Source organism: Sturnira hondurensis, unplaced genomic scaffold (genome assembly GCF_014824575.4).
Source record: "Sturnira hondurensis isolate 20B ecotype Veracruz unplaced genomic scaffold, ASM1482457v3 Scaffold0019835, whole genome shotgun sequence".
Taxonomy (NCBI): domain Eukaryota; kingdom Metazoa; phylum Chordata; class Mammalia; order Chiroptera; family Phyllostomidae; genus Sturnira; species Sturnira hondurensis.
This window is the reverse complement of record NW_028092466.1, coordinates 3,820,006-3,843,035: the sequence shown is the minus strand read 5'-3', so window position 1 is coordinate 3,843,035 and position 23,030 is coordinate 3,820,006. Positions and strand designations below refer to the sequence as shown.

The window sequence follows — 23,030 nt, the reverse complement described above, 5'->3', positions numbered from 1 at the left end:
AGACTGGGAGAAATATTTGCAAAACAGTTATCTGATAAAGGACTGGTAACCAAAATATACAAAGTAAAAAAAGTTTAACATTAAGAAAACAAACAACCCAATGTAAAAATGGGCAAAAGATTTGAACAGACACCTCACCAAAGAAGATATACACATGGGAAATTAACACATGAAAAGATGCTGAACATCACAGTCATTGGCAAATTGAAATTAAAACAACAATGAGATATCACTACACACTCATTAGAATGGATAAAACCCAAAACACTGACAGCACAGCTCCAGATGCGGATGAAGGTGTGAGGCCACAAGAACTCTCATCCTGTTGGTGAGAACGAGACAGCACACAGCCGCTTTGGACAGCAGTCTGGCACTTAGAAAAAAAATTACATAATATAATCGAGTAATTGTGCTTTTTGGTATTTACCAAAATGTGTGGGAAAATACACGTCCACATAAAAAATGGCACATGAATGTTCATAGCAATTTTATTCATAGTTGCCAAAAACTGGCATTCACCAGGATGTCCTTCAGTAGGTGAAGGAATAAACAAATGGAGTTGCATCAGTACAATGCATATTATTCAGCAGTAGAAAGACATACGCTATGAAGCCATGGAAAGACGCGGAGGGGCCCTACATGCATATCACCCCGGGGAAGAAGTCCGTTGGGAAGGGTTCCAGACTGGACGGTTCCAACTGTGTTTCTGGAAAATGTATAACAATGGAGGCAGTAAAAAGATCAGTTTCCATTCTAATTAATAAAGTAATGGTTTTCCCCCAGGAGTCTGACAATGAGGTGTGTGTGTGTGTGTGTTTTAAAAAGTAAACTCTAGACTTTATTGGAACTTCACCAGTTTCCCCGTTAATATTCTCTTTCTCTGTGAGAGCCAATCCTGGGTACCGTATTGCATTTAGTTTTCCGGTTTCCTCACTGACCTTCGGTCGTTCCTTGTTTTTCACAAGGCGAACTGTCTAGTGGATGACAGGCCGGATTATCCTGTAGAATGTCCCACAGTCTGAGTTACCTGATGTTTTCTTCACAATTAGACTAGGGCTAGGGGGGGTTAGAAAAACATCAGAGGTGAAGTGCTCTTCTCATCTAATTTTGCTTTCATCCGGTGTGAGACTTGCTGAGTTTATTGAACCTATGAGTTCATGTGCTTCTTCAGTTTTGGCCAGTTGAATGTCAAGAGTAAATACTGTGCCCAGGCCCAGGCCCTAGGAGACGGCACACACCTCTGCTTACCGGCCTTGTGCTAACATACTGGCCCCAGGTGCCCGAGAGCAGACCTGAACCGGCCTGCTGCTCGGAACCAAGCCACTCGTAGCCCAGCCTACATCAAGGGATCCTACATCAAGGGATCTCTAGATGTCATACAGAGGCAGGAGCGAGAATAAAATAATCACAGTCTATGCCACAGAGCACGACGCGTGCTTTGCTGTTTGCAGGTTAGCTGGTGCAGAGCTGGTGCAGCCACGGTTCCTTCTTCCCCCCTCCCCAGCTGCGAGCTGCGTTGGGACCCCGGTGCTCACACGCTTCTCCCAAGGCGCGGGGGTCCCCCGTCACCCCTTTGCCTCCTCTCCTCTCCCTCCCCGTGATCCAGGTCTAAAAACTGCCCCGATCCAGAGTGCCTGCTTTGAGCTCACCTCCCTCCCTCTAGAACAGTGTCAGGGAAAATTTAAGCACAAATATATTTTCTACAGAGAGGAAAATTGCAAAAAGATGAAAAGAAAATAATCTCCCACGAATCTCATTTCTGCTATATGTGAAATGATTTATATGAACTGTTCAACTAGCAGTTAATTGTCATGCAGCAAAATAACTCTAGGTCATTAAATACAAGATTAATAAGTTTTATTTAACAATAATATTACATTTCATTTATTCTTCTTAGATGCCCATTGCTTACAAAGTAAAATAATCTATTCACACAATTAAAAATATTGAAGGTATATGGCTGATCACTCTCTGGAGCCCGGCCAGGGCAGGGCAGACATGGAGACACGAGGTAGGAGGTGGCCCTGTTCACTCCCCTCAAGGTAGGAATTCTCTGGACTGGGGTTTCACGGGCTCCTACAGGCCCAGAACCTTTGGAGCAGGATGGAGCAGGAGGCGGGGAAGGAGGGGCTCTGTGCGGGGTACAGCAGTCAGCTCCCCAGTTCCCTTCCCCACCTCTACCAGTTCAAATCCTGGCCCCAAGCCCCGCCCTCCACCCTATCACCTCAGCCCATCCTCACTTCAGACTCCTCCCACCTGGCAGTTTCCACTGTTGCTCTCATGTTCTAGCCCCCCAGTCCCCAAGTCAGGCCAAAGCTCTGTGATGCCAGCCATGCCATCCTCTACTCCCCTGGGATCTTGCCCATGTACTAGAAAGGTGCCAGTGAACTTGGGGCTGCAACATTCTGCACACCATGTGCACCAGCCCAAGGAGGGAGATGGAAGCGGGCGCATGGGGGCCAACCCGAGGGAGAAGGAGGTAAAGGCCGGGGTGTCTGAGCAACCCTCCCATCACCCTGACACAGGCAGTTCCTCCTGCAGAGGAAAAGCTAATTGCTCCTCCGTGCTCAGTCTTGGTGAGCTGGAAAAGAGCAAATGGAGAGCCCCCCAGGACCAGAAGGGGAGCCAGTGTTTTGAAAGCAAGGCCGCTGACCTTCCTGAGCGCCCGCTCTGCGCCAGTCACGGGGCCAGGCACTCTGCCCTTTCTTTGCAGCCCTTTGAAGAGGCCCGAGTTCCCCTCATCTTAGTGCTGAGGGAAGGGAGGCTCAAGGAAGCTAACCAACTTCCTCCTGGTCATTTATCTAGAAGGTAACCGAGTCGCAACTGAATCTAACCTGTCCTATCTCCCCAGGACCTCAGATCCAGAAAGGGACTCCAGAGAGAACCTGACCAGGTCCTGACAACGATTGAAGTGTTAGTGCTGTTTTTCAGAACCCGGGGACCCAGAGAGAGAGGTGGGGGGCACTGAAGGCCAGGGATGAAAAGTCTCATCCTTGTATCCAAAGCAGAGGAGCCTGAACTCCAGACAAAGGGTTTCCTGTCTTTGACAGAGGAAGGGGCGGGCCTGGCCGCAGGTTAGGAGAGAGGCCTACACCACGCCCAGCCACCGGAGCCTCGCTCTTCCTTCCTGAAAGGACACTTGACTGTGTCAGTGGCTGGGGCCTTCAGAGATCAGCTCTCCTTCTACCTCGAGGAACCTGAGAGCTGTGTGGTGAAACTCCTCTCTCCCCAAAGCCCGTTTCTGTCCCAAAGAGAAGACCGAGGCCCCAGAAACTGCCGGGGCCCAGGGCTCTGCCCCTGCCCAGTGTGGAGCCCACAGCAGGACTCTGGCCCCCATGGGCCATGTGGTTCTCCACAGGAGCAAGACTCTCACAGCCCACCATCTGGGAGAGGCTCAGAAGAGGCTGCTTCCCGTCCGGCCGGTGCGGGGTCTCGCTAGGGCAGAGCTCCGCTGAAAGTCATGATGGGCAGGCAGAGGAGGGAGCAGAGGTCTGACGTGGCTTGGGCGGCGGGGTGGGGGGCCCGCTGGGGTTGTGGGCAGGGGCTGCTCTTCTCTGGCTTGTAGCAAGGTGAGACTTCACACCTGGGAGGCAGGGCAGGAGTAAGAACAGGCCCCCAATCCCTCCAGCAACTTCCAGACCTCTGGGTGGGACTATGGGGAAACCGACCCCTGCCCCAGACTCCGCCTAGCTGAAGCAGATCAGGGCCCCCTCTCCTACCTGACCACACTCTGCAGGATCTTCCTTTCATCCTGATCCAGACACACTGCAAAGGGGCAGCCGTTGGAGCCGATAATCTGCACCTTGTCCACTTTGACCTGCGATGTGCTAATCTGGGAGGAAGGCCCAGGTCAGTCCCCAGAGCCCCGGCCACAGACATCCCAACCCTGGCAGTTCCTTCCCCTGGAACTGCCCAATCAGCTGTGGTGGAGGCGTGGCAGTGCTCCACAGCTGAGGGCCAGCTCGGGGGAGGGGTTCTGAGGACGCCATGAGGCCCTGGCTCCTCTCCACCCTCTGCCCTTCCCTGAGTCTGGAAGAAGCAAGTGCCCCTGAGGAGAAACTGCACTGGCCTCTGCTCTCCCTGCCGCAGCCCTGGAGCCCGGTCTCCACCCGCTCAGGGCAGAGCTTTACCACACACACATTTTCTCGCAAAGGCATCCCTCTCTCCTAACACCACACAGCACTCCACACGTGTGCACACCCCTAAACCACACCCTCTCCCTGCTTCTCCTCCCCTCAGCCCCCCCAATACCCCCCACACCCCTCCTCTCACACACATGCCCAGGCACACACACATGCACGCACACATGTCCAGTAAGCCTCCTGAGGGCGTGGCTTCACAGAGACCGAAGTCCTTACCTGGTTGAAGCCCTTCTTGGATTTGGGATTTTGCCTTTTCACCACTTCTGTCAGGTTTAGCGTCAGGGCCTCCATGCCAGCGTCTGAGGGGCAGGGCGGCTCAGGCCAGGCTCGGACGCCCTCCCTGCCACCGCCCCTGTGCTCTCCCTGCCCTCCCGACTCACCCAGCTCCTCCAGCTTCCGGCACGCCTTGTTGAGGTTGATGGAGGTGCAGACCTTCTCCATGTTATTCCAGCGACTTCGTCCACTGACAGCCCCCTGGACAGGCAGCAAAGCCAGATCCTCTCTCAGCTTGGAAGCCCTGCTGCTTGCTACCTTCCCTTCATAGAGGGGGTCCCAGACCACCAGGGACAGGGAGCTGCCTGCCGCCAGCTCAGCCAGGAAGCGCTCCCTCATTCACCAGGTCTGCCATCTTCTTCACGAAGAGCCCCTGACCTCTGTACAGACCTCAGTGACTCTGAGGTCATAGGACACGAGAGCTGAGAGCACCTCAAGGTGGTCTTGACAATCTGCTGAGCCCAGAGCAAGGAAGAGAGGCCCCACAGTCCCGGAGTCCCAGGCAGAGCCAGCCTGGAGGCCCTCTTTCAGTGGGGACCCCCATGTTGCCAAACCTAAGAGCATTTCTCAGTCCTTGGTCAGTGTCAAGCTGGGTGTACTTGACCTTACAGGAGAATTTGGTTCTGTTCCCCCGCTCCTCTCCTGGGCTTTTGTGGGGGCACCCTCCTGATTCTCCACCGTGTTTTTGGCCAGGACCTCTGCTCAGCTTGATACCCTCCTCTGCCTGGGTCACATGACACCGGTCTCAGGACCCTCTCCTGGGTCCTCCGCTCCTGCACGCCTACTTCTCCAGTAGGGAACCCTGGCCACCTACACACCCATCTCCATGTTCCACGTCTGTCCAACGGCTGACTTCTTCCTTCTATCTCTCCAGGGCATTTCAAACTCAACATGGCCCACCTGCCCGATCTGCCCCTACCAGATGCTGGCCGCTTCTGAGAAAATGGGGGCGGTCAGTCACAGAAGTGAAATCCAGCCCATTCCTAAGCCCTGTTGCTCCCATAATCCACATCCAGCTCCCGTCTCCTCCATCGCTGCCGCTGCCACCACCGGCCCTGTGCTGGCTGCCTGCCTTGCTCTCTGGAAAATGCCAGAGCCTCCTACTGGCCTTGCCAGGGCCCTGTGGCCCCTCCGGTCTTTTCTCCACAGAGCTGCCAGAGGGAGCCTCCAAACCGCACATCCGGTCCTGTCACAACATTCCCGGCACCGCCCCAAACTAGAGCCCCTCAAAGGGTGGTCACTGCTCTTAGGATAGGACAAAACTCTCATTAGAATCAAGGCCCATGGCATTCTGGCCCCGCCTATTCCTTTAGCCTTACCTTTTTTTTTAAAGATTGTATTTATTTATTTTTAGATTGGGGGAAGAGGGGAAAGGAGGGAGAAAGAAAGGGAGAGAAACATCAATGTGAGAGATAAACTTTATCGATCAGATGCCACTAGCATGTATCCACAGCAGGGACCAAACCTACAACACAGGCATGTGCCCTGACCGGGAATTGAACCAGCAACCTTTCACTTTGTGGGACAACGCTCAACCAACTAAGTCACACTGGTCAGGGCTTGCTTCATCACCTTTAGTGTTCATGTTCTCTTCTGCTTGGGGCCTTTGAACATGCTCTTCCCTCTATCTGGAGAATACACCCCTCTCTTTTAGCTTAACTGACTCTAGTTTTCTTTCCAACTTTGGCCCAAAGGCCCTTCCCCAGGAAGCATCGTCTCACTTTCCCAACTGGGTTCAATAATCCCCTTGGAGGTACTCACAGTACCACGTGCCTCACCTTCACCTGGTGGCCATAGCAATGTTCGCACATCTGCAGGTTCGTCTAACCAATGCCTACCGTCCCCTCTGAGCTGTAAACATTTTGTTCACCCTTAAGAACATGCCTGTGCCTAGAACACGTCTAGGACACAGCAGGTGTTTCACAAACAGCTGGCACAGAGCTCTCGGGGTGTGTCCCTCTCCCCCAGCCCTGTGGCCACCAAAGGGAAAGCAGCTCCATCATCACCACCCCGTCAGCCCCTCTGTGGCCTTGTCATCACTCGCCGCCCTGACGGTGTCGTGGCCGTGTCCCTGTCTCCTTGTTTCCTGTCTGCCTCCCTCCTCTAAACGCTCCAGGGAGGGCCCAGCCCTCTCTACTCACTGTGTTTCCCTCCCCAGCATGGAGTCTGGCAGGAAGAGATGCTAAATGAATATCTTTTGAATGGTTGAGGGGGGAAGAAAGCAAAGAAGGCAGGAGGGCTCCCCACTGGTGAGCCCAGCCTCTCGTGGCCTGTACCCCATGGTGTGACGTGCTCAGAGATACATATCCTCTGGTGAGCTCATGGGCACCCCCTTCCCCAAAACCTCTTCACTCCCTTCACAGCAATCCCACCTCCCAGGCCCGCAGCCAGGCCCCCTGCCTCAGCCCAGGCCTGTGTCTGTCTCTGCCTCGGAGGCCCCGCCTGCCCTGCTTTCAGCTCTGGTCCTGTAGCCAGGCCCTGGCTGCCAAACCTGGTTGCCTGGTTCTATAGCCCCGAGCAGCTTAAACACTGGGACCCACGGACCTCAGAGTCTGGCTCTGGGTGGGGAGGGTCAGGAGTCCCAGGGGCCAGGGTCAGCTGGAGGGGCTGGGAGGGTCCCAGAGGGGCATGGGGCTCAGCATCGGCCTTACCTTGCTGTAAATAATCTGTAGTGTTAAAGGGACGGCTTCCCGGTCCCCATCGATGCCCAGCCTCTTGCTGCCAGGACCTGTGCCATGCAGACAGGGCCTTTACTGGGTGCCATACCCAGGGCTCCGCCTCCCCTCTCCCAACCCCACTCCTACCTCTGGCCCTGCTTTCAGTGACCCTGCCCCTTCAGGGTCATACTTCCCCAGGACTCCAGCCCTTTATGAAGCTGCCCTTCTCCCCAGGGCTCCACCACTGGGGGCCCTACCTTTCTAGCCCCCCATCTGTCTCCACCAGGACTTTGGCAGCACTCACCCGAAGCCTTGATGGCTCGTGTGGCCGCAGAGTGACCCAGCTCCAGGGAATGAATGAAGATCTCTGTTGTCTTCTCCCCAGTGATGAAGGTCAGCTAGAGAGAGCAAGACCAGAGCATCAGTGTAGACCCTCTGTGGGGACCCCCCACCCCAGCTTCTCCAGCACAGGGCTGGGGCTGCCACAGGGTGGAGATAGGACCTGTAGGCCCATAGGCACAGGCAGGGCCAGGGAGCCCGAGGGAAAGGGAGGCCCGGGGCGGCTGGGCAGCTCACCTCTGTCTGGTAGACCTGCAGCAGCACTGGCCGCGCAGCAAAGCGGCAATAATACAGCAGCATGTCGGCCAGGATGGGCAGCTGGGTGGGGGAGCCCTCCAGAGGCTGGGAGTCGGCTTTCAGGGACTGCTGTGGGAAGGGGGGGGAGCCCAGGCCAGAGGGACAGGGAATGGGGACAGGGAGAGGAGGGGGACATGAGAAGGAGAGACACAGAGGAACACACACACACACACACACAAGGAGACACACAGGCAGTGAGCCAGAGCAGGGGGCAGGGAGAGGAAAGCGAGAGACAGAAAGGTCAGGGGAGGACCCACGGCCCGTCTCCATCCCTTCCCCTACCTGGCATGCGGGCCTCTAGGAAGGCCCTGTGTAGAGCTGGACAAAGCTGATTTGAGGACGGGGACTAAAGCCTAAGGTCCCCTGGATCCTTCTGAGGACCCTCCCTGTCACCAAGTGGTGACTCCAGCCCTTGGTCCCCTCCTCACCCCTGTGCCCTGGGTTCTGGTTCGGTCCTGCTCCTCACCTATTCTCCCTGTTCATCTCCAAGTGCTCCCTGGCCCTCCAGGGAGCCCTCAAGCTAGACCTTCCCAAACCAAAGCCTTCTAAGCGAGGCTGAGTGACTACAGCCAGTGGGCCTTCTCTGCCCACTCAGGGGGCCACTTACCTGGCACAGGACTTCAGGGGGCAGGTGCATGAGGCCCAGCACATTGCGCTCATACCAGGGGTCGAGCATGCCGAGGTAGTGAGAGATATCGTTGGTGCTCTCCTCCCAGTGGGCCACGCCCAGCTCCTGAGATGGGGGGTGAGATCATCCTCAGGTTCCCGGGGAGCCAGGAGGCCTTCCGCTGCGGCCCCAGAGCCCTGGGCAGCCCCAATCTGAGCTTCTCCCTGCCCTTGGACCAATCTGACACCTTTCAGTCTGCGTCATACAGCCAAATGCCACCCCCAAGTGCAGGGGAGGGACCACTCCTGGGAACCAGGGCCAGGCAGGAGGAGGTGCCCCACAAACTCAAGTGATTGCTTTTGATGACTCCCAACCAGCCCTGCCAGGTCACTGGAACCCGCTCCTGTCTACTCTGCTTTCCCACCCCACTTGGTCTCGGGCTGGGGACATACTGTTGGGATGGGGTGCCTCGGGGAGTCTGGGGGGAGTGGGGGTGCCTGGCTCGGAGGGGCTGGGCAGGTGCTGGAGCTGGGCCCCTGGCTTCGCTTCACGGGCACATAGAAGAACTGAAGCTTGAAGAACCGTGTGAGGAGTGGGCGATTGTTCTCCAGCCGCCTGGAAACAAGAGACGATGGTGAGAAGGAGCTCCGTGGTCTCTGTTGGCTAAACCTCAAGCCTCTGACACCACGGGCACTGGCACCGCCACGGCCACCCTGTCCCAAGGCAGAGTGATGCACCCCTATCCCCACTCTTACCGCAGGTTGCTATATGCTCGAGCTACCTTCCCCGAAATCCGATCGGAGCCAAAGACCACAACGCGCAGTGTGGAAGCCTTGGGGTCCTCATCCCCACTCAGGAAGGGGCGGCGGCGCTGATGCCGTGAGGCGGGGGCCAGGAGCCAGCTGGGCAGCTGGGTGCTGAGCTTAGGCTGGGGCAGAGAGCGGGAGCGCTGAGCCCGGGTGGGGGGCGGCCCCGGGCTGTCCAGGGGGCTGCAGAGGCTCCCAGCCCGCCTCAGGGGCAGCGCCGAGTCCGAGCTGCCCTCCAGGCCCCGAGAGTCCCTTCGCAGCACCAGCTGGCTGGTACTCTTGAAGAGTTTGTAGATCCTGTTGAACTTCTGCCCTGGCCTGCGGTAGCCCCGGCGTTCCCGACTGCCAGGCCTCTTGTGCCACTCAGGGGAGCTCTCTTCGCTGTCCTCCACATAGCCACTGTCCATGCCATCCGAGAGGCCAGAGACAAAGGAGGTCAGCAGCTGGCGGGGCAGGGTGGCCCCCGAGGCCTGGTACGAGGCAAGGGACAGGGTGGAGTCACGGGAGGTCTCCGAGCTGGTAGACAGCAGTGAGTCCCTCTTGGCACATTGCCCATCTGTTTCCAAGTCCTCTTCCTCCTCTTCCTCCTCCTCCTCCTCCTCCTCCTCGTCGTCCCCCAGGATCCCTGGCTGGAGCAGCTCCTGCTCCTTGAGTAGGATTTCCTGCAGGATGTCTGCACGGAAGCAAGAGGAGGTGCCATCTGGGCATCTGGACCCTCCAAACCTCTCTTGCTCACCTTTGGGAGGGGTGACCTGGGGAGAAGACGGTGGGACCCGGAGCGCTCCCTCTGTTCCACCGAGTGCAGGCTCAGGCGGGAGGGCTGGTGCAGGACTACTGCACGGCAGGATGGGGACCGGGACCAGGGGGAGGCCCCGGGAGTTCGGGGGGGCATCTCAGGGGCCCTGGCAGGCTGCTTACCAAAGCTGTCCTGGTTCCAGTTGTAGGTGTAGCACCTGGCAACAGGGATGGGAATGGTGCGGAGCCTGCCGGGTTTAGCAGTGTCTGTAAGAATGGGGCAGGCAGAGGGTGAGGCCCGGGAAGGGGCCTTGAGAGTGGCCAGCCCAGTCCCCTCATCTGAGAGAAGAGACCAGGGTTGGGAGAGGACCGGCCTAGGCCACCGGTAGGCCACGGCTGAGTGGGAAGCTGGGGAGCCCGGCTCGCAGCCAGAGGGCTGCATGTGGATGCCGTGCCCTTTCATGGGCTGTGTAAGTATGTGGAGTCACAAACTGTGAGCCTCATTTTACAGGGTTCCAACAGGAAAACGATGGCATTATCTCTCTGGGGTGTTGTGAGGAATATTGTGCCTTCTATCCCCTGGCAGTGGAGTCACAGAGAGGAAGTTTCCCAAGTACCTTGGGGTGAGAGGCGTGGCCATGTGACTGAAGTGGGCGCGGGGGTACCCGCAGCCCCGATGCGTGCAGCTTCCCTACTATCTTCAAAGTAAAAAGAAAGCCCCTTGCTCTGGATCAGCACATCCCTTTTCTCTTCCCAGAAGCCACCACATGATGGCAACCCAACCCTAAGCCTGCAGGCAGGAACAAAGCACCAGGGCAGGTGGAGCAACACGGGTCCCTGAGTGACTGTGCGGGGCGGAGCCACCAGGCTGACCTGGCCTGCCCACTGTGGGAGCCAGAGCAGATGATGGGAAAGTGGGCCCCACTATTCCAAGAGCCTCACCTAAGACATCAGGGAAGCCAGCTTTCTCTGCCACCGCCCGCAGCTTGGTCCCAAGCCACTGCCGGGCCTCGGCTGCATCCCCGATGCCACACGCCAGCTCCTGTGTCTCTGCGGTCTCTGTGAAGATGTCCTCGAGCTCGGCCAGGGTCTTGGACTAAAATCCCAGGAAGAGAAAGGCATCTTCCCATACCATGGCCTGGCTGCCTGACCTCTCCACTGCCCAGGGTCCCAGTGAAGACAGCAGTGGCCAGTCCCCTCTCCAGCCTTGTCACTCATCTGCATCCAGAGACCAGGGAGCCAGGCCTGCCTCCAACCCCTATCTCAGGGAGTGGTCACAAGAGAGAGCCCAGAGCCAGAGTGCTGCAGACTTGGGAGGCACTTCAGAGCTCACCCCTGCAGCCCAGCGAGGGGACGGGGCTGTCCAGGGCCCCATGACTGACCTGTCACAACACTAGGACTAGAACCCAGGCCTTCCAGCTGTCATCTAAATCTTGCTCCTCTGAAGCTCTTTGCCCACCCGCCCTGGTTGGGACCCCTCACAACACAAACCCTGTCGACAAAGCCACCTCTCTGGCCCCTGCCTGCCCTGCCCCTGGGAGCAAGGGAGGCCAGTGCCCTGGAGACTGCAGGCTGAGATGGAGCAGAGAGGGGACGCTGCCCCTCGGGAGATGTGTTCTGCTATAAGGGTGCCGTGCTCAGCCTCAGGCCTCTGACACATACCTGCAGCTTGCAATGTAGACTGGGGAGGTCACAGTGGGCCCCGAAGGCGGCCTGGAAGGCGTGCAGGACTAGGGTGATGTAGGCACTGTGGGGCGAATGGCCGGGTGTGCTCAGCTTGTTGGCCACGGCGAGGAACTCTGCCTGCACCTCCACGGGGTTCAGCAATAGCACGGTGCTGGGGGCACAGAGGAGAGGCTGTGGGTGCGGGAGGCGCAGCCATCCACTTCACGGGGCGTGCCGCCTGAGGCCAGGCCTCCTGCAGCCTGGACAGTACCCACGGCCAGGAGAGGGCGTGGGGGCTCCAGGGGCCCAGTTCCCACAGGAAAGTTTAGGGTCCACTTGAGTACTTTTCACCCAGTGTTTTCAAAGACCTTTTAAAAACTGAACTTAATTTTAAAAAATAAATTTACCTTCATTTTTATATAAACATATTTTTCTACAGGATATCTCAATGAATTGAAGACTCAGGAGAGGACTGCCTTTTAGGTGAGGTGACTTGAACCCAGGAGATCACTTTGGGGAGGGGGCAGGGGGCAGACACATGCTGTGGTGCAGCGTGGCCTGAAATTTCAGTCTACGCCTGCTCCTCAGGCCAAGGGGGTGTGTGAGGGGTGGCCTCTGCCAGATGGAAGGGGAGCCACATCAGGGCTGCATCTGAGCCCTCCACTCCCAGGGGACCCTTTTCTGACTTGCCCAAGCCTTCACGCAGGCTAGCATGGGGCTGGGGTGTGTCCAGCCAACGAGGCTTCTCCTCCCACTACACGGGCTCCTCCTGGTGCCCGTGGGAAACTAGTTCATTATGAAAATCTCAAACACACACAAAGGTTAAGAGAATGTGAACCCTGAGGGTGCTGATCACTTGGTTAACGGTTAACAACACAGGACTGTTCTCACTTCGCCCACACCAACCCTCATCACTGTGTTTTCTCGAAGTATGTTTGAGCCATCATGGTGTTATTCCTGTAAAAGCTTTAGTGTGAATGGCTCACATTCACTATTGCTCTCTCTCAAACCTGCACTGTGTGTAAACCCAGTGCAAAGAGGCACCGGGCATGTGACATGCCCTCCGATCTCTGTGGGTACCTGTCCCCACACTGGTCCCGGGCTCAGGACCAGGCTCTGTCAGTCACCACCATTTGGGAAGAAGCTAATTTTAATTTCTCTATTTGTATGAAAAAGAGGGCAGGCCCATGTAAGCCGCCCCTAATTGAGCGCACCTTTCCCTGAGGGCATGGTAGCTTCTTGCACAGACACACGGAGCCCTGCTGCGTGCAGGAGCAGAGCGGCCGGGCCTGTGCCCACGTGGCTTGCATGCTCTGCTGGACAAGTTACCGCCATCCCCAGCTTAGAGGAAACAGAAGGGAGACCATCTCTCAGCACTAAGACCTTCCACTGACCCCTCTACACCTCAGCGTCCTGACCTTAAAGATACCTTTTCCGTGGGTTCACAGGAGAATTGGATGAAGCGGTGATGCCAACAGCGGTGCCTAAAGCTCAGCAAGTCGGCAAAAATGTGGCACATGCTCACCAGCCGCCCGCCCGGCCCCTGCCCTGGTGTCTCCTTCACTCACCGAACTAACTTTCACCCGACAGTTTTACGCCCTTCCGTCTTTCTCAAAACCTAACGCTGGCTTTTTTGTTTGTTTGTTTTTACCTAGAAGGGAGGCAACACATGTTTTCTCAGCAGTGTGAACGCACAGTGGCCCCCTGGGGCTGAGGATGGGGAGGGACTTTAATTTCTGCTGGTGGAGGCTGGAGTCTCAGGGCTCCCAGGCGTCCAGGTGAGACACCACAGACCTGCTGGAGGGTCCTCAGGACCAAGGCTTTTTCTAGTGTTTGTCAAACTGCAGGCCAGGACCCATGAGCGGGTAACAGAATCAATGTGGGGAGTCACAACCAGAATTGCCTTTTAAATAAAACAGAGCAGAACAAGACAGAGCCCATCCCCTGAGGTCAGGGGAAGCTTCGCTTCATGAAGTCTGTTCCAGCTGGTGTGCAGGTGTGTGTAGGCATGCCAGCCTGTCATTGAACATGAAATTGTTAGTGTAGATTCTGGTCAAAAAAACTCTAGGAAATGCTGTTTTAATAACATGCAGAAAGACACTGTGGAAAGAGTATGGAATTTTGAGTAAAGACCGAGGTTCAAATCCTGGCTCAGACACTTACTAAGCTGTGTGACCCTGGGGAAGTTACTTGGGCTCTCAACCTCCAGTTTCCTCATCTGAAAAGTGGGGTAAAGTGAGATAATGTGTGCCCAGCACCTGCCACAATCAATTCATATAGTTCTTAACCTTTTTTTTTTTTTGTCTCAGACTTACTTAGGAATTAGGTGAGAGACCTGAGCCCAGAAAAGTGACTCTGTACTGAACATCACTGGCAATTGCAGGGGGGTCCGGGTGGGAGGGGGTGCAGCGATAGAGGGCGAGCCGGGGCACAGGCTGGGCGGTGTAGGGACGGTGGAACATGGGGGTGAATCCCGTCCCCGCGCCCACCCCCCACACTGTGGCGCCCTCCCCAAGAGCACTCACACAGTGGAGCTGCGCTGACTCCGAGTGGGCAGACCCTGCTCAGCCCTCACCAGTCGCTGGTAGGAGATTCCTGTGGCCAAAGAGAAAAGAGCAGAGTTCACAGGTTTGCCTGTTCCTTCAGCTATCACGGCCCCACACCTCACAGAGAGGCTGGCACTGTGCAGTTCGGCTGGGGGTTCCTGGTGAGGTTCAGGACAAGGGGCAGATTAGGCCTGAGGCCCACAAGGCCTTGGATGCATGACAGGAGTCCAGGCCCCACTGTGGCTGAAGCCACTTACCGAGCTCTGCCTGCGGAGACTGTGCAGACGGAGTGCTGGTGTCCTGCAGGGGGTGTCTGGGCACCCCTCGGACTAGTCAGTCTCCGCACCTTCCACGGCTCTCACCTTTCCCTCAGCGTCCCAGCCTGGCTCCCATGACTTTTCAGGGGACTGTGGTCCTGCTTGGTGGTGTCCCTCGAAGGCGGAGCCTCCCCACCCAAATTCCCGCTAGACTTCCTCTCTGCCCTCAGCCACCTTTCTGTCTCCTCTGACTTCAAATGTGCAGAGAAAATGAGCTCAAGGTTTTCCATGTGTTCCTGCAACCTGGCTCAGCTCTGCAGCTGGAAAACAGACCCTTTGCAGTGTGTATTCAGTTCTGTCTTGGCCTTGGTGAGGAGATGGAGCATTCCGCCCTCCACACTGACAAGGGTAACAGAAACAGGCAGCCACCCTGTCAGGGCTGAGAAACCCTTACAGGGTCCCGTCTCCCTGTCGGGGCAGCGACACCCTGGACCAGGTGTGAGCTGGGTGCAGGGAGGCAATCCCTGCGGAAAGTGTAAGGCCAAGCCTGGGATTTCAGACAGCTGGAAACATCCATGTGTGCTTGACTTTCCTTTAAGGGTTTTAAACCTTTCATTCCCTAATCAGAGACAAAAAGTAGATGACACAAATGTTTATGATCAGTAATGTCCCAAGAGAAACTTACAGCCACTGAAGACTTCACAACTCACCTGCTACCAGCTGACAGGCAAAACTGACCTCATTCAGGTTTGCTCCTGACTGGCAGGAGGCCCAGCTGGGGAGGCACTGAGTGAAAGGAAAAGGGGCAGAGGAGATCGCCCAAGGGCAGGAGGTACCTAGGAGCCAGGGTGGTCCCGGGTCTTTCAGTCACCCACAGTCACCTGCCAGTCACCTGCCTGGGTCTTTTGGTAGAAACAGGGTCATGCAATGTGAGAATGTGGTTTTTTGAGTCAAAGAATATGGTTTTTAGACTTGAGCAGACAGTTCAGGTAGTAGAGGTCGTTACTACATGACCCTGGGCAAGCTACGTCCATGTCCAGCCTTCAGATGCACCATGTGAAAGACAAAAATACTAGCACCACCCAGGCGGGTGTCCTGAGGGTGGGTGGGACCAACACTCAGCAGTGTTTGATGTACTATAAGCACACAGGTAATGCAGCCATTGCCACCACCACCACCACCACCATCATCAACTATGGTCCTACTTTTGACAAGGAGAACTTATGTAACCTGTCCCAGGTCATCAAGTACTAAGTGATGGAGGTCTTTGTCACATCAAGGCCCAATGTTTCTTCTCTCACATTTGACGTTGGGTGCCGGGACGCTGGGCAAGAAACATTCAACTTCTCTGAGTCTTGGTTGTCTTGTGTACAAAATGGGAATAACCTTGCTTTTCCTTCTCACTTCACAGGGCTGTGAGCTGGGCGAGGTGCAGTCATGCAGGCTGGTGTACTGAGGGACTCACACATGTGAGGCCCACCGTCATCCTCTGGCTTGCAGATAAATTCTTTGCAGGCAAGAACTGTGGTCTGCACAGCTATGCAGGCATGCCGTAAATAGTCAACAAACATGTGGGCTTCACCCCAGAGGGCTGCGGTGGGCAGGACCTGGCGGCACTGCCGTGAGGTTTCCTGCCACCCCCACAGTGGAGGCAGTAGGCACCTTGTTGGGGGTGGAGTCAGGAAGAAGGGGGAGGCCCCAGGCTTCACACCTGCCCACTTCCTCTGCTACCCAACCACATCAAAGTGGAGTAAACTGTTTAATTCATCTCCATGGCAACTGGCTCCCTAGGGCTCCCTAGGGCTCCCTGGGTGGAGGGACCAGCTTTTCAGGTCTCTTGTCATCTCCCTGTGTCCTTGCCAGGACTTCTCTCACAAGCTAAAATCACCCCAAACCCTACTGGCCAAGCAATGTGAAATCAATGTGGATCAGCCTCCGTCCTCACAAACTTCTCTGAGAGGGAGATACCATCATCATCCTCCCATTTTATAGATGAGGAAACTGAGGCTCCCATAAGTAAAACATCTTGCCAAGAGCCCCAGAGCCCCAGCCTCTCCTCCGAGAGCTCCTTCCCAGCCTGCATTCTAGCCCCTCACCCCAGTTCCCTCAGTGCCCCCCTCAGCTGGGCTCATTTGGGGTGGGGGCATTCAGCAATAAGGCAAAACTATAATCAACATGCCAAAATCAGACTCCAGCACTTTCTGACAAGCCCACTTAAGGCTCATGTAGGTGAGGGTAATTTTGTTTAACTCACTATTTGCTGTGGATGAGGGCTCAGGTTCTGTGAAGTCAGAGGTTCATTTGTGGATGTGGGATGAGTGATTTTTATTCCCCACGAAAAATGACCTCAAAGGTTATAGTTTGATTCCCCTATATGATATCAACTGACTTGAATCTAGTTTTGCAACCTTATTCTAGCTTCTGAGGAACTGATGTCCGTTCCTCAGAGCCTCCTCTGCACCAGCTCTCCCACCTGGCTGGCGCCCGCGGGGGAGAGCTGCCACACCCGCGACTCGGACTCTGTGCGCTTGGATGAGAGGTGTGTTCATTGTTTGAAATCGACTCTCTGACTCGAGGGAGAGTTAATGGTTTCTCGTTTCAATTCTGCTTTCCCGGGAAGGGGAGAATTTCATGGTACGGGCAGCCTGGCCTGAGTGTCCCTCTCCAGACAGTTAAAGAGGAGACCCCCAAGCCCAGACTTTATGTACAAAAAATTGTGTACTTATTCTTATACATTTAAATTTCAGTCACCTTCAAAGTACTCTCCATTTGATGCAATACACCCATTAAGACATTTTTTCCACCGTTCAAAACAATATTTGACCTCCTCAAATTTGATGCCTTTTAATGCTTCTGCCATTTTTTTTGGTTCACCTCTTCCACATGGGCAAAACATTGCCTGTGAGGACTTGATTCACCCAGGAAACAAAAACGTCACTCGAGTCAAGATCAGGTGAATAGGGGTGGTGGGGGCATGGGAGTCATGCCGTTTTGGGTCAAAAACTCCTGAACACTTAGCGCTGTGTGGCCAGGTGCACTCATAAATTACCCATCATAAAATGGGCAAACAAGTTAAATCTTAAAAAAAAATCACTGAAGGCAAACGCAGCCTCTCTCAACACCACCAGATAGTGCACTGGTCCAGATAGTTTCCTAGAACATTCACGTAGCCAGAGAAGTCTGTACTGCAAGGGGCCTGCCCTTCAGAAGATAATTCCAGGTTTTCTTGGGTCCCTTCTCATATTTGCCTTCTTCTACATCACCATATCTGAAGCCTCACATGGTCCCTGAAGCCATGTCCAGGGGAAGGCCCTCTGCAGTGAGGGACAAGAGTTCCAAGTGTCCTCTCTGCTCTGAGTCCAACTCCAGTTGCTGCTCTGCCTGGCTCTTGTCCCCCAGGCTTAGAACCCCACATCCCTGAGTCTGGGCCTCACCACAGCCCACCCCTCCGCTCCACACCTGTTCGCAGGGTTTCCCCAAACAGAGTTCCTCCTGCTCAGCTGCCACAGAAACATCTCCAGGCAGAGTGCGCATGCAGCGCAGGAGAGCCAGCTGGTTCCACTTGAAACTGGGACGCAGGCTCCCCACACGCAGGTGACAGCCTGCCCCCAGCCCGGCATATCTCCCTTCTCCATTTCAAAGTAAGGAAGAGTAATTGAAATGTCTGGTATAGACCGAAGGCCCTGCCCGGCATTTGCATTTAAATCTCTTCTGTCTAAATTATAAACAGGAAGAAGACTGCATTCTTATTAAAGGAATTCTGGTCAACCTAGAAGTGATCTAGATCCCCTTGTTTTGGGGGACAGCGGGGAGGATGATTTGATCCACTTGATTTGGGGGGACAGGGAGAATGAGATTAATCTTAAGCTCATTTGCTCACTTAGGGTGCCTTGAAAAGTTAGATTGGCAGGTTCTCGATTCACCATGTGCACAAGCACCTTTCCTAGTTTGACACCTGCTCTTCAGGGGCTTTCTGATTTCTTAATCCTTCCACCCAAGCCTCTCCCATGCAGTGAGGCCCATGTAATCAGTAGGCATGTCTCCACTCTGCTCCACTGTAGCACACACAGCTGACTGGCTCGGGGCAGACGGATCAGATGGTTGGTTGGGGAAGGAAGGCATGAACCCTCGAAGCATGAATGCTCGAAGGCATTTACAGACAGAGCTTCAGCCCTGAGCTTTCTAGGGTTCATGAATTGTTGGGGAATCAGACTTGCTACTTCTGTGTATGCTTCATGTGTACAAGGAGAAGTAAACACTGTCAGTACTAAACAGGGCCTGGTGTACACATGGATTTAAAAGGAAAAAAATGGGATTGCAACATGCATATGACTTGGGGCCTGCTTTTTTAAAAACTCAAGTTACTCAACATTTTTTGATCTCAGTAATTATATTTCTGTTACTTTTAATAATAGACTAGCATTTTGCCAAACAATTTGCTACAATATATTCAACCTAATTCAGTCAGTATTTAGGTTTTTTGAAATTGGTTATTAGAAAGAGCGCATTGATGAACATCCCTGTAGGAAAACCTTTGCATACCCATAATTGCTCATATTTCTAAGAATGGAACTGCTGGGTGAAAGAATATTCTTTTTAATGTTTTAGAGAATGTAGCCTCCTTTTCCTGAACAATACTGGTACTTGTTTTTTTTTCTTTGCCAATTTGATAGGGGAAAATGATGTCTCACTGTTAAGTTTTGCATTTTCTGTATTACTAGTGAGGGCAAATGTTTTGGGGGTATTCCTTGGCTGTTTGATTCTTTTTTGTTAAAGATTTTATTTATTTATCTTCAGAAGGGAAAGGAAGGAGAAAGAAGGAGTGAAATATCAATGTATGTTGCCTGTTGTGTGCCCCCTGCTGGGAACTGGCCTGCAACCCAGGCATGTGCCCTGACTGGGAATCGAACCACGATCGTGTGGTTCGCAGGCCCGAGCTCAATCCAGAGCTACACCAGCCAGGGCTGTTTGAGTCTTTTTGATGTACTTAAATCATGTTCTTATTTTCATTGGCGTATTTGTTTATTTTATTTTTTATCCTCACCAGAGACATTTTTTTCATTGCTTTTCTTAGAGAGAGGAAGGGAGGAAGAGACAGATAGAAACATCAACTGGTTGCCTTCTTGTACGTGCCCTGACCAGGGATCAAACCTGCAACTTGGGTATATGCCCTGACTGGGAATTGAACCCTCAATCTTTTGGTCCACCAGACGACCTCCAACCAACTGAGCCACATTGGCCAGGACTATTTGCTTAGTTTTAATCAACTCAAAAAAAACTCTTTATGGGTTTGAATACTATTAATTTTTATTGAAAATATTTTTCTTAGTCATTTACCCTTCACTTAGAGTGGGATTTGCCATATGAAAAGCTTTAAATTTTATGCTCTCTTATCTGTTCGCCTTTTCTCTTATAATTTTTGCCTTGCAGGCGTACTCTGTCTCTATTCTAGGGTCCTGTAACCTATTTTTCTTCTGTTACTTTTATGCTCTTGTTTTCTACACTTACACCTTTAATCCTACTGTAAGTTATTTTATAACACAACTTTGTTTTTTGGAGATAAAATTCTAACTCATTTTTATGACCTCTCAATTATCCTGATACCGTTTACTAAATAATCAATTTTTCATGACTTGTTTGAGGATGCCACTTTGTTATATAATAATTTTTAAAATATTTGATTTATTTCTAGCTATTATATTTTATCCCATTGATTTATATATTCTTTTACCAATAGTGGATAATTTTAATAACTATATATAGCCTTAGAATACCTTCAAAGACCTAGTAAGGAAACAGCCTTACGCATTCTTCTTTAAGAATACAAAAATATATAATAAATGCATAGATAAATACTATCATAGAGTGCTGCTTCTTTCAGATAGGCTTTATCTATTTTGTTAAATTTTAAAAGATGCTGTAGTTCTTTTGATCACGGTAACATTTATTTTCATAAGACCTGATATTATTATAATATTGATTCAATCTAGCAACATGTCTTAAATTATTTATCCTCAGTTAAATTTGTTTTCTCTATTTAGGTTAGTCCCATTTAATTTGTTCATTTTGTATTTTTAGTTGCTACTGTAAATTGTTTTTTTCATATGTCTTGCTGGCGAAGGCCCTTATTTGACTCAGCGACTCACTCACAGACCCGACGGTCTCTGTGTGACGCTCTAAGTCTCAACAAACAAGCAGTGGTTCCATTTCTACACATTAAAATCTCATTTTCTCTGGAAAAGGAAATATCCTTTATTTTTTGCATAGGCAAAATATTTATAAGCATGAAGAGGAAGTTATTGACTTAAATGGAAATGCCTCTAGTATTTCACTGTGGGCTGTTGCCTTATTAAGAACTCCATATATTAATAGTTTCCACATATCAGAGGGGTTTTAAATATCAGAAATGGATGCGGAATTTTATTGAATGTTTTAGAGGCACCTTTTCAGTTACTTATTGACTTTAGGCTACTGAGGTGATTGATGAATTGCCCTCATATCAGGGTACCTGTCAGTAAATCATACTTGACTCTGTTTTCTCTTGTTCTATGATAGTTTTCTTCGATCTCTTTTTCATAGGTATCATAGCACCTACAATTTCTCAAGAATTCCTACTTGCAGACCCCACACATGAAAAGCGAATGCCAGGCCCTTGTCCACCCTTGTCAAGGTGCCCATTAACCATCAACCTGTCCACTCCTAACGGCAGCCACCCTCCATGGCCAGAACTCAATCTACCCCCACACACATTTCCCTGCGCTCCTGAGGCAACGAGAACAAACGAGGGTAGCCTCAGAGACCACTTGGATAACCAGAGCAGGGGCTCCAGCCACACAGTGGGGTCTCCTTGCCCTGAACCCCTGCTCAGCTTCCCCTAAGAATTCCTCCTTCACTGACAGCCTGTGTCCCTGCATCCAGGCATCCGGCGTTGGTGCACATACAGTACACGCAGCACTGGGAAGAGGGGGCGCCAGCATTTGACACATGGGCAGAGACAAGTTGAAGGATGACAGGTGAGGAGGCTCATACCCGAAGAACGGTTTCAGAAGACCTCCTGACTGCATGACCCCTGGTCCACGTGCAGCTGACTCAGCACCTACCTGGGGCCTTGAGTTCAGCATCGATGAAGGTGAGCAGCTCCTGGCTGATGCTGCAGTAAGGGACAGGCCAGGTCAGGAATCGGTGGTAGGTTTCGGCTGCTTTCAGAAGGAGATCTGAGTCTGGTGGGAAGTGTGGGGTCTGGAGTGGAGAGAAAGTGGCAAGCAGAGAAGTCTGGGTGAGAGAAAGATCACTGCTATTCACAATAGAACCTGCCACTTTTCTGGAATGTTCCATAAAGGGCACCCATTTCCTGGCAGCAGTATGTCCAAGGACAAGGTCAGGAAGAACAGGGAATAACCCACAGGGGATGTGTGACACACGGGCAAGATGGAGCCGAGGGACGTCTCTACTAGAAGAGCCTTGTGCTCACTAAGGGTAACCTGGTCCCTAAGGGCAGCTCCCTGAGGAGCGGGAGGTCATCTGAAACTGTGCTGTTGCTGCCTCTTGTGGGGAGTGGTCTTCGATGCCTAAACCACATTTACCCTTACTGCGGGGAAATGTTATTCTTCGAAGTGACTCAGTGTGCATGGGCTTACTTGCTGCCACGGGTCTGGAGAACATGCAGTCATGACATCGAGTAAAACTGGCCAATGGGGTACAAAAAGAGATGGACATAAATCTCCTTAACAGGGCCTCTCTCACAGCTTGCGCACGGGCTGTGGCAGCAGCTCCTCCGTGGGTGCCCAGACACGCCAGGCACGATGGCCTCCGCATGGAGTCACCGGGACCTCTCAAGATGGCCAGTCTGAAGCCATCAGAAGGTGGACAGGCATCTCAAGTGTCACCCCTGGAAAGTTTCCCTCTCAGTGTTTATCCAGAGTTGGGAGGGCTGCACCTGCCCTGGGTAAGTTGTTCTTCTGTCTCCTCCCCCGACTGCCCCAGCCGGCCCAGCCTGGAACTTACGCAGAGGACAGTGGAGCAGAAGAGCAGGGCCAGCGGGGGCAGCAGGTCGTAGGTCCCCTTCTCTTGGACCTGCGGAGATGACAGGAGAGGGGGGTGAGGCTCCTTCACGGGGTGCAGAACAGAACAGCGCTTTCTTGTTCTGTTCTTTCCTAAGTGAAAAGCAATGTAACCACAAGACGAAAATCTGGAAAATAGATGTTAGAAAAAAACCCACTCACAGTGCCCCACTTCCAAACTCAACCACAGCTAACGTTTCGACACGCTTCTCCTTACACCATCTCGGGGTGCGTGCTCCCTCTGCAGAGCTATAACCACGGTGTGCGTATTTGTACTCACAATGTCTTTTACCTACAATGTTATAAAAGAATTTGTTCTGTTACTCGGTCTCTAAGTCCACCTTTTGCTCCCCTCCTGGTTGTACATTTACCCATTATTTATATTATAAATATGTCTTCCAGTCTGTTGTTTGTCTTTTAAAATTATGAACTTCTTGGATGTCTATAAATTATAGTTGCTATTTTTTTCTTTCATGGATTTCTGCTTTGTTGTGCAAGGATTGTGCGAATACTCTTATTACATATTTTCTTTGAAGCTTTAAGTTTCAGTCTTTAATACACCTCTAATTCCATCTGCTATATGGTATGAATTAGGATTCTCACTCTGTTTTTTTCAAATGTTTAATCAATTTCCCCTAAACCATTT

The 23,030-nt window shown here is 52.7% G+C and overlaps 1 protein-coding gene across 6 annotated transcripts in view; it reads right to left on the bottom strand.

The window, feature by feature from the left end:
- Positions 1–1,558: 1,558 nt before the first annotated feature.
- PIK3R5 (phosphoinositide-3-kinase regulatory subunit 5) overlaps positions 1,559–23,030 on the bottom strand; it is a 66,650-nt gene continuing 45,178 nt past the window's right edge. For 3 of the 6 annotated variants that reach the window (XM_037028176.1, XM_037028177.1, XM_037028178.1), the window contains exons 4-19: positions 22,329–22,397; positions 21,425–21,563; positions 14,047–14,116; positions 11,519–11,693; positions 10,799–10,952; positions 10,040–10,123; positions 9,071–9,857; positions 8,768–8,930; positions 8,316–8,441; positions 7,649–7,777; positions 7,377–7,470; positions 7,067–7,143; positions 4,523–4,616; positions 4,359–4,441; positions 3,720–3,832; positions 1,559–3,583 (exon numbers count right to left, since the gene is read on the bottom strand). In XM_037028176.1, the coding sequence (XP_036884071.1) occupies positions 3,436–3,583; positions 3,720–3,832; positions 4,359–4,441; positions 4,523–4,616; positions 7,067–7,143; positions 7,377–7,470; positions 7,649–7,777; positions 8,316–8,441; positions 8,768–8,930; positions 9,071–9,857; positions 10,040–10,123; positions 10,799–10,952; positions 11,519–11,693; positions 14,047–14,116; positions 21,425–21,563; positions 22,329–22,397 (2,505 nt within the window). In that variant the 3' untranslated portion in view covers positions 1,559–3,435. The remainder of the gene's footprint in view (positions 3,584–3,719; positions 3,833–4,358; positions 4,442–4,522; positions 4,617–7,066; positions 7,144–7,376; positions 7,471–7,648; positions 7,778–8,315; positions 8,442–8,767; positions 8,931–9,070; positions 9,858–10,039; positions 10,124–10,798; positions 10,953–11,518; positions 11,694–14,046; positions 14,117–21,424; positions 21,564–22,328; positions 22,398–23,030) is intronic. The other 3 variants (XM_037028179.1, XM_037028181.1, XM_037028180.1) reach the window with 3 other exon arrangements.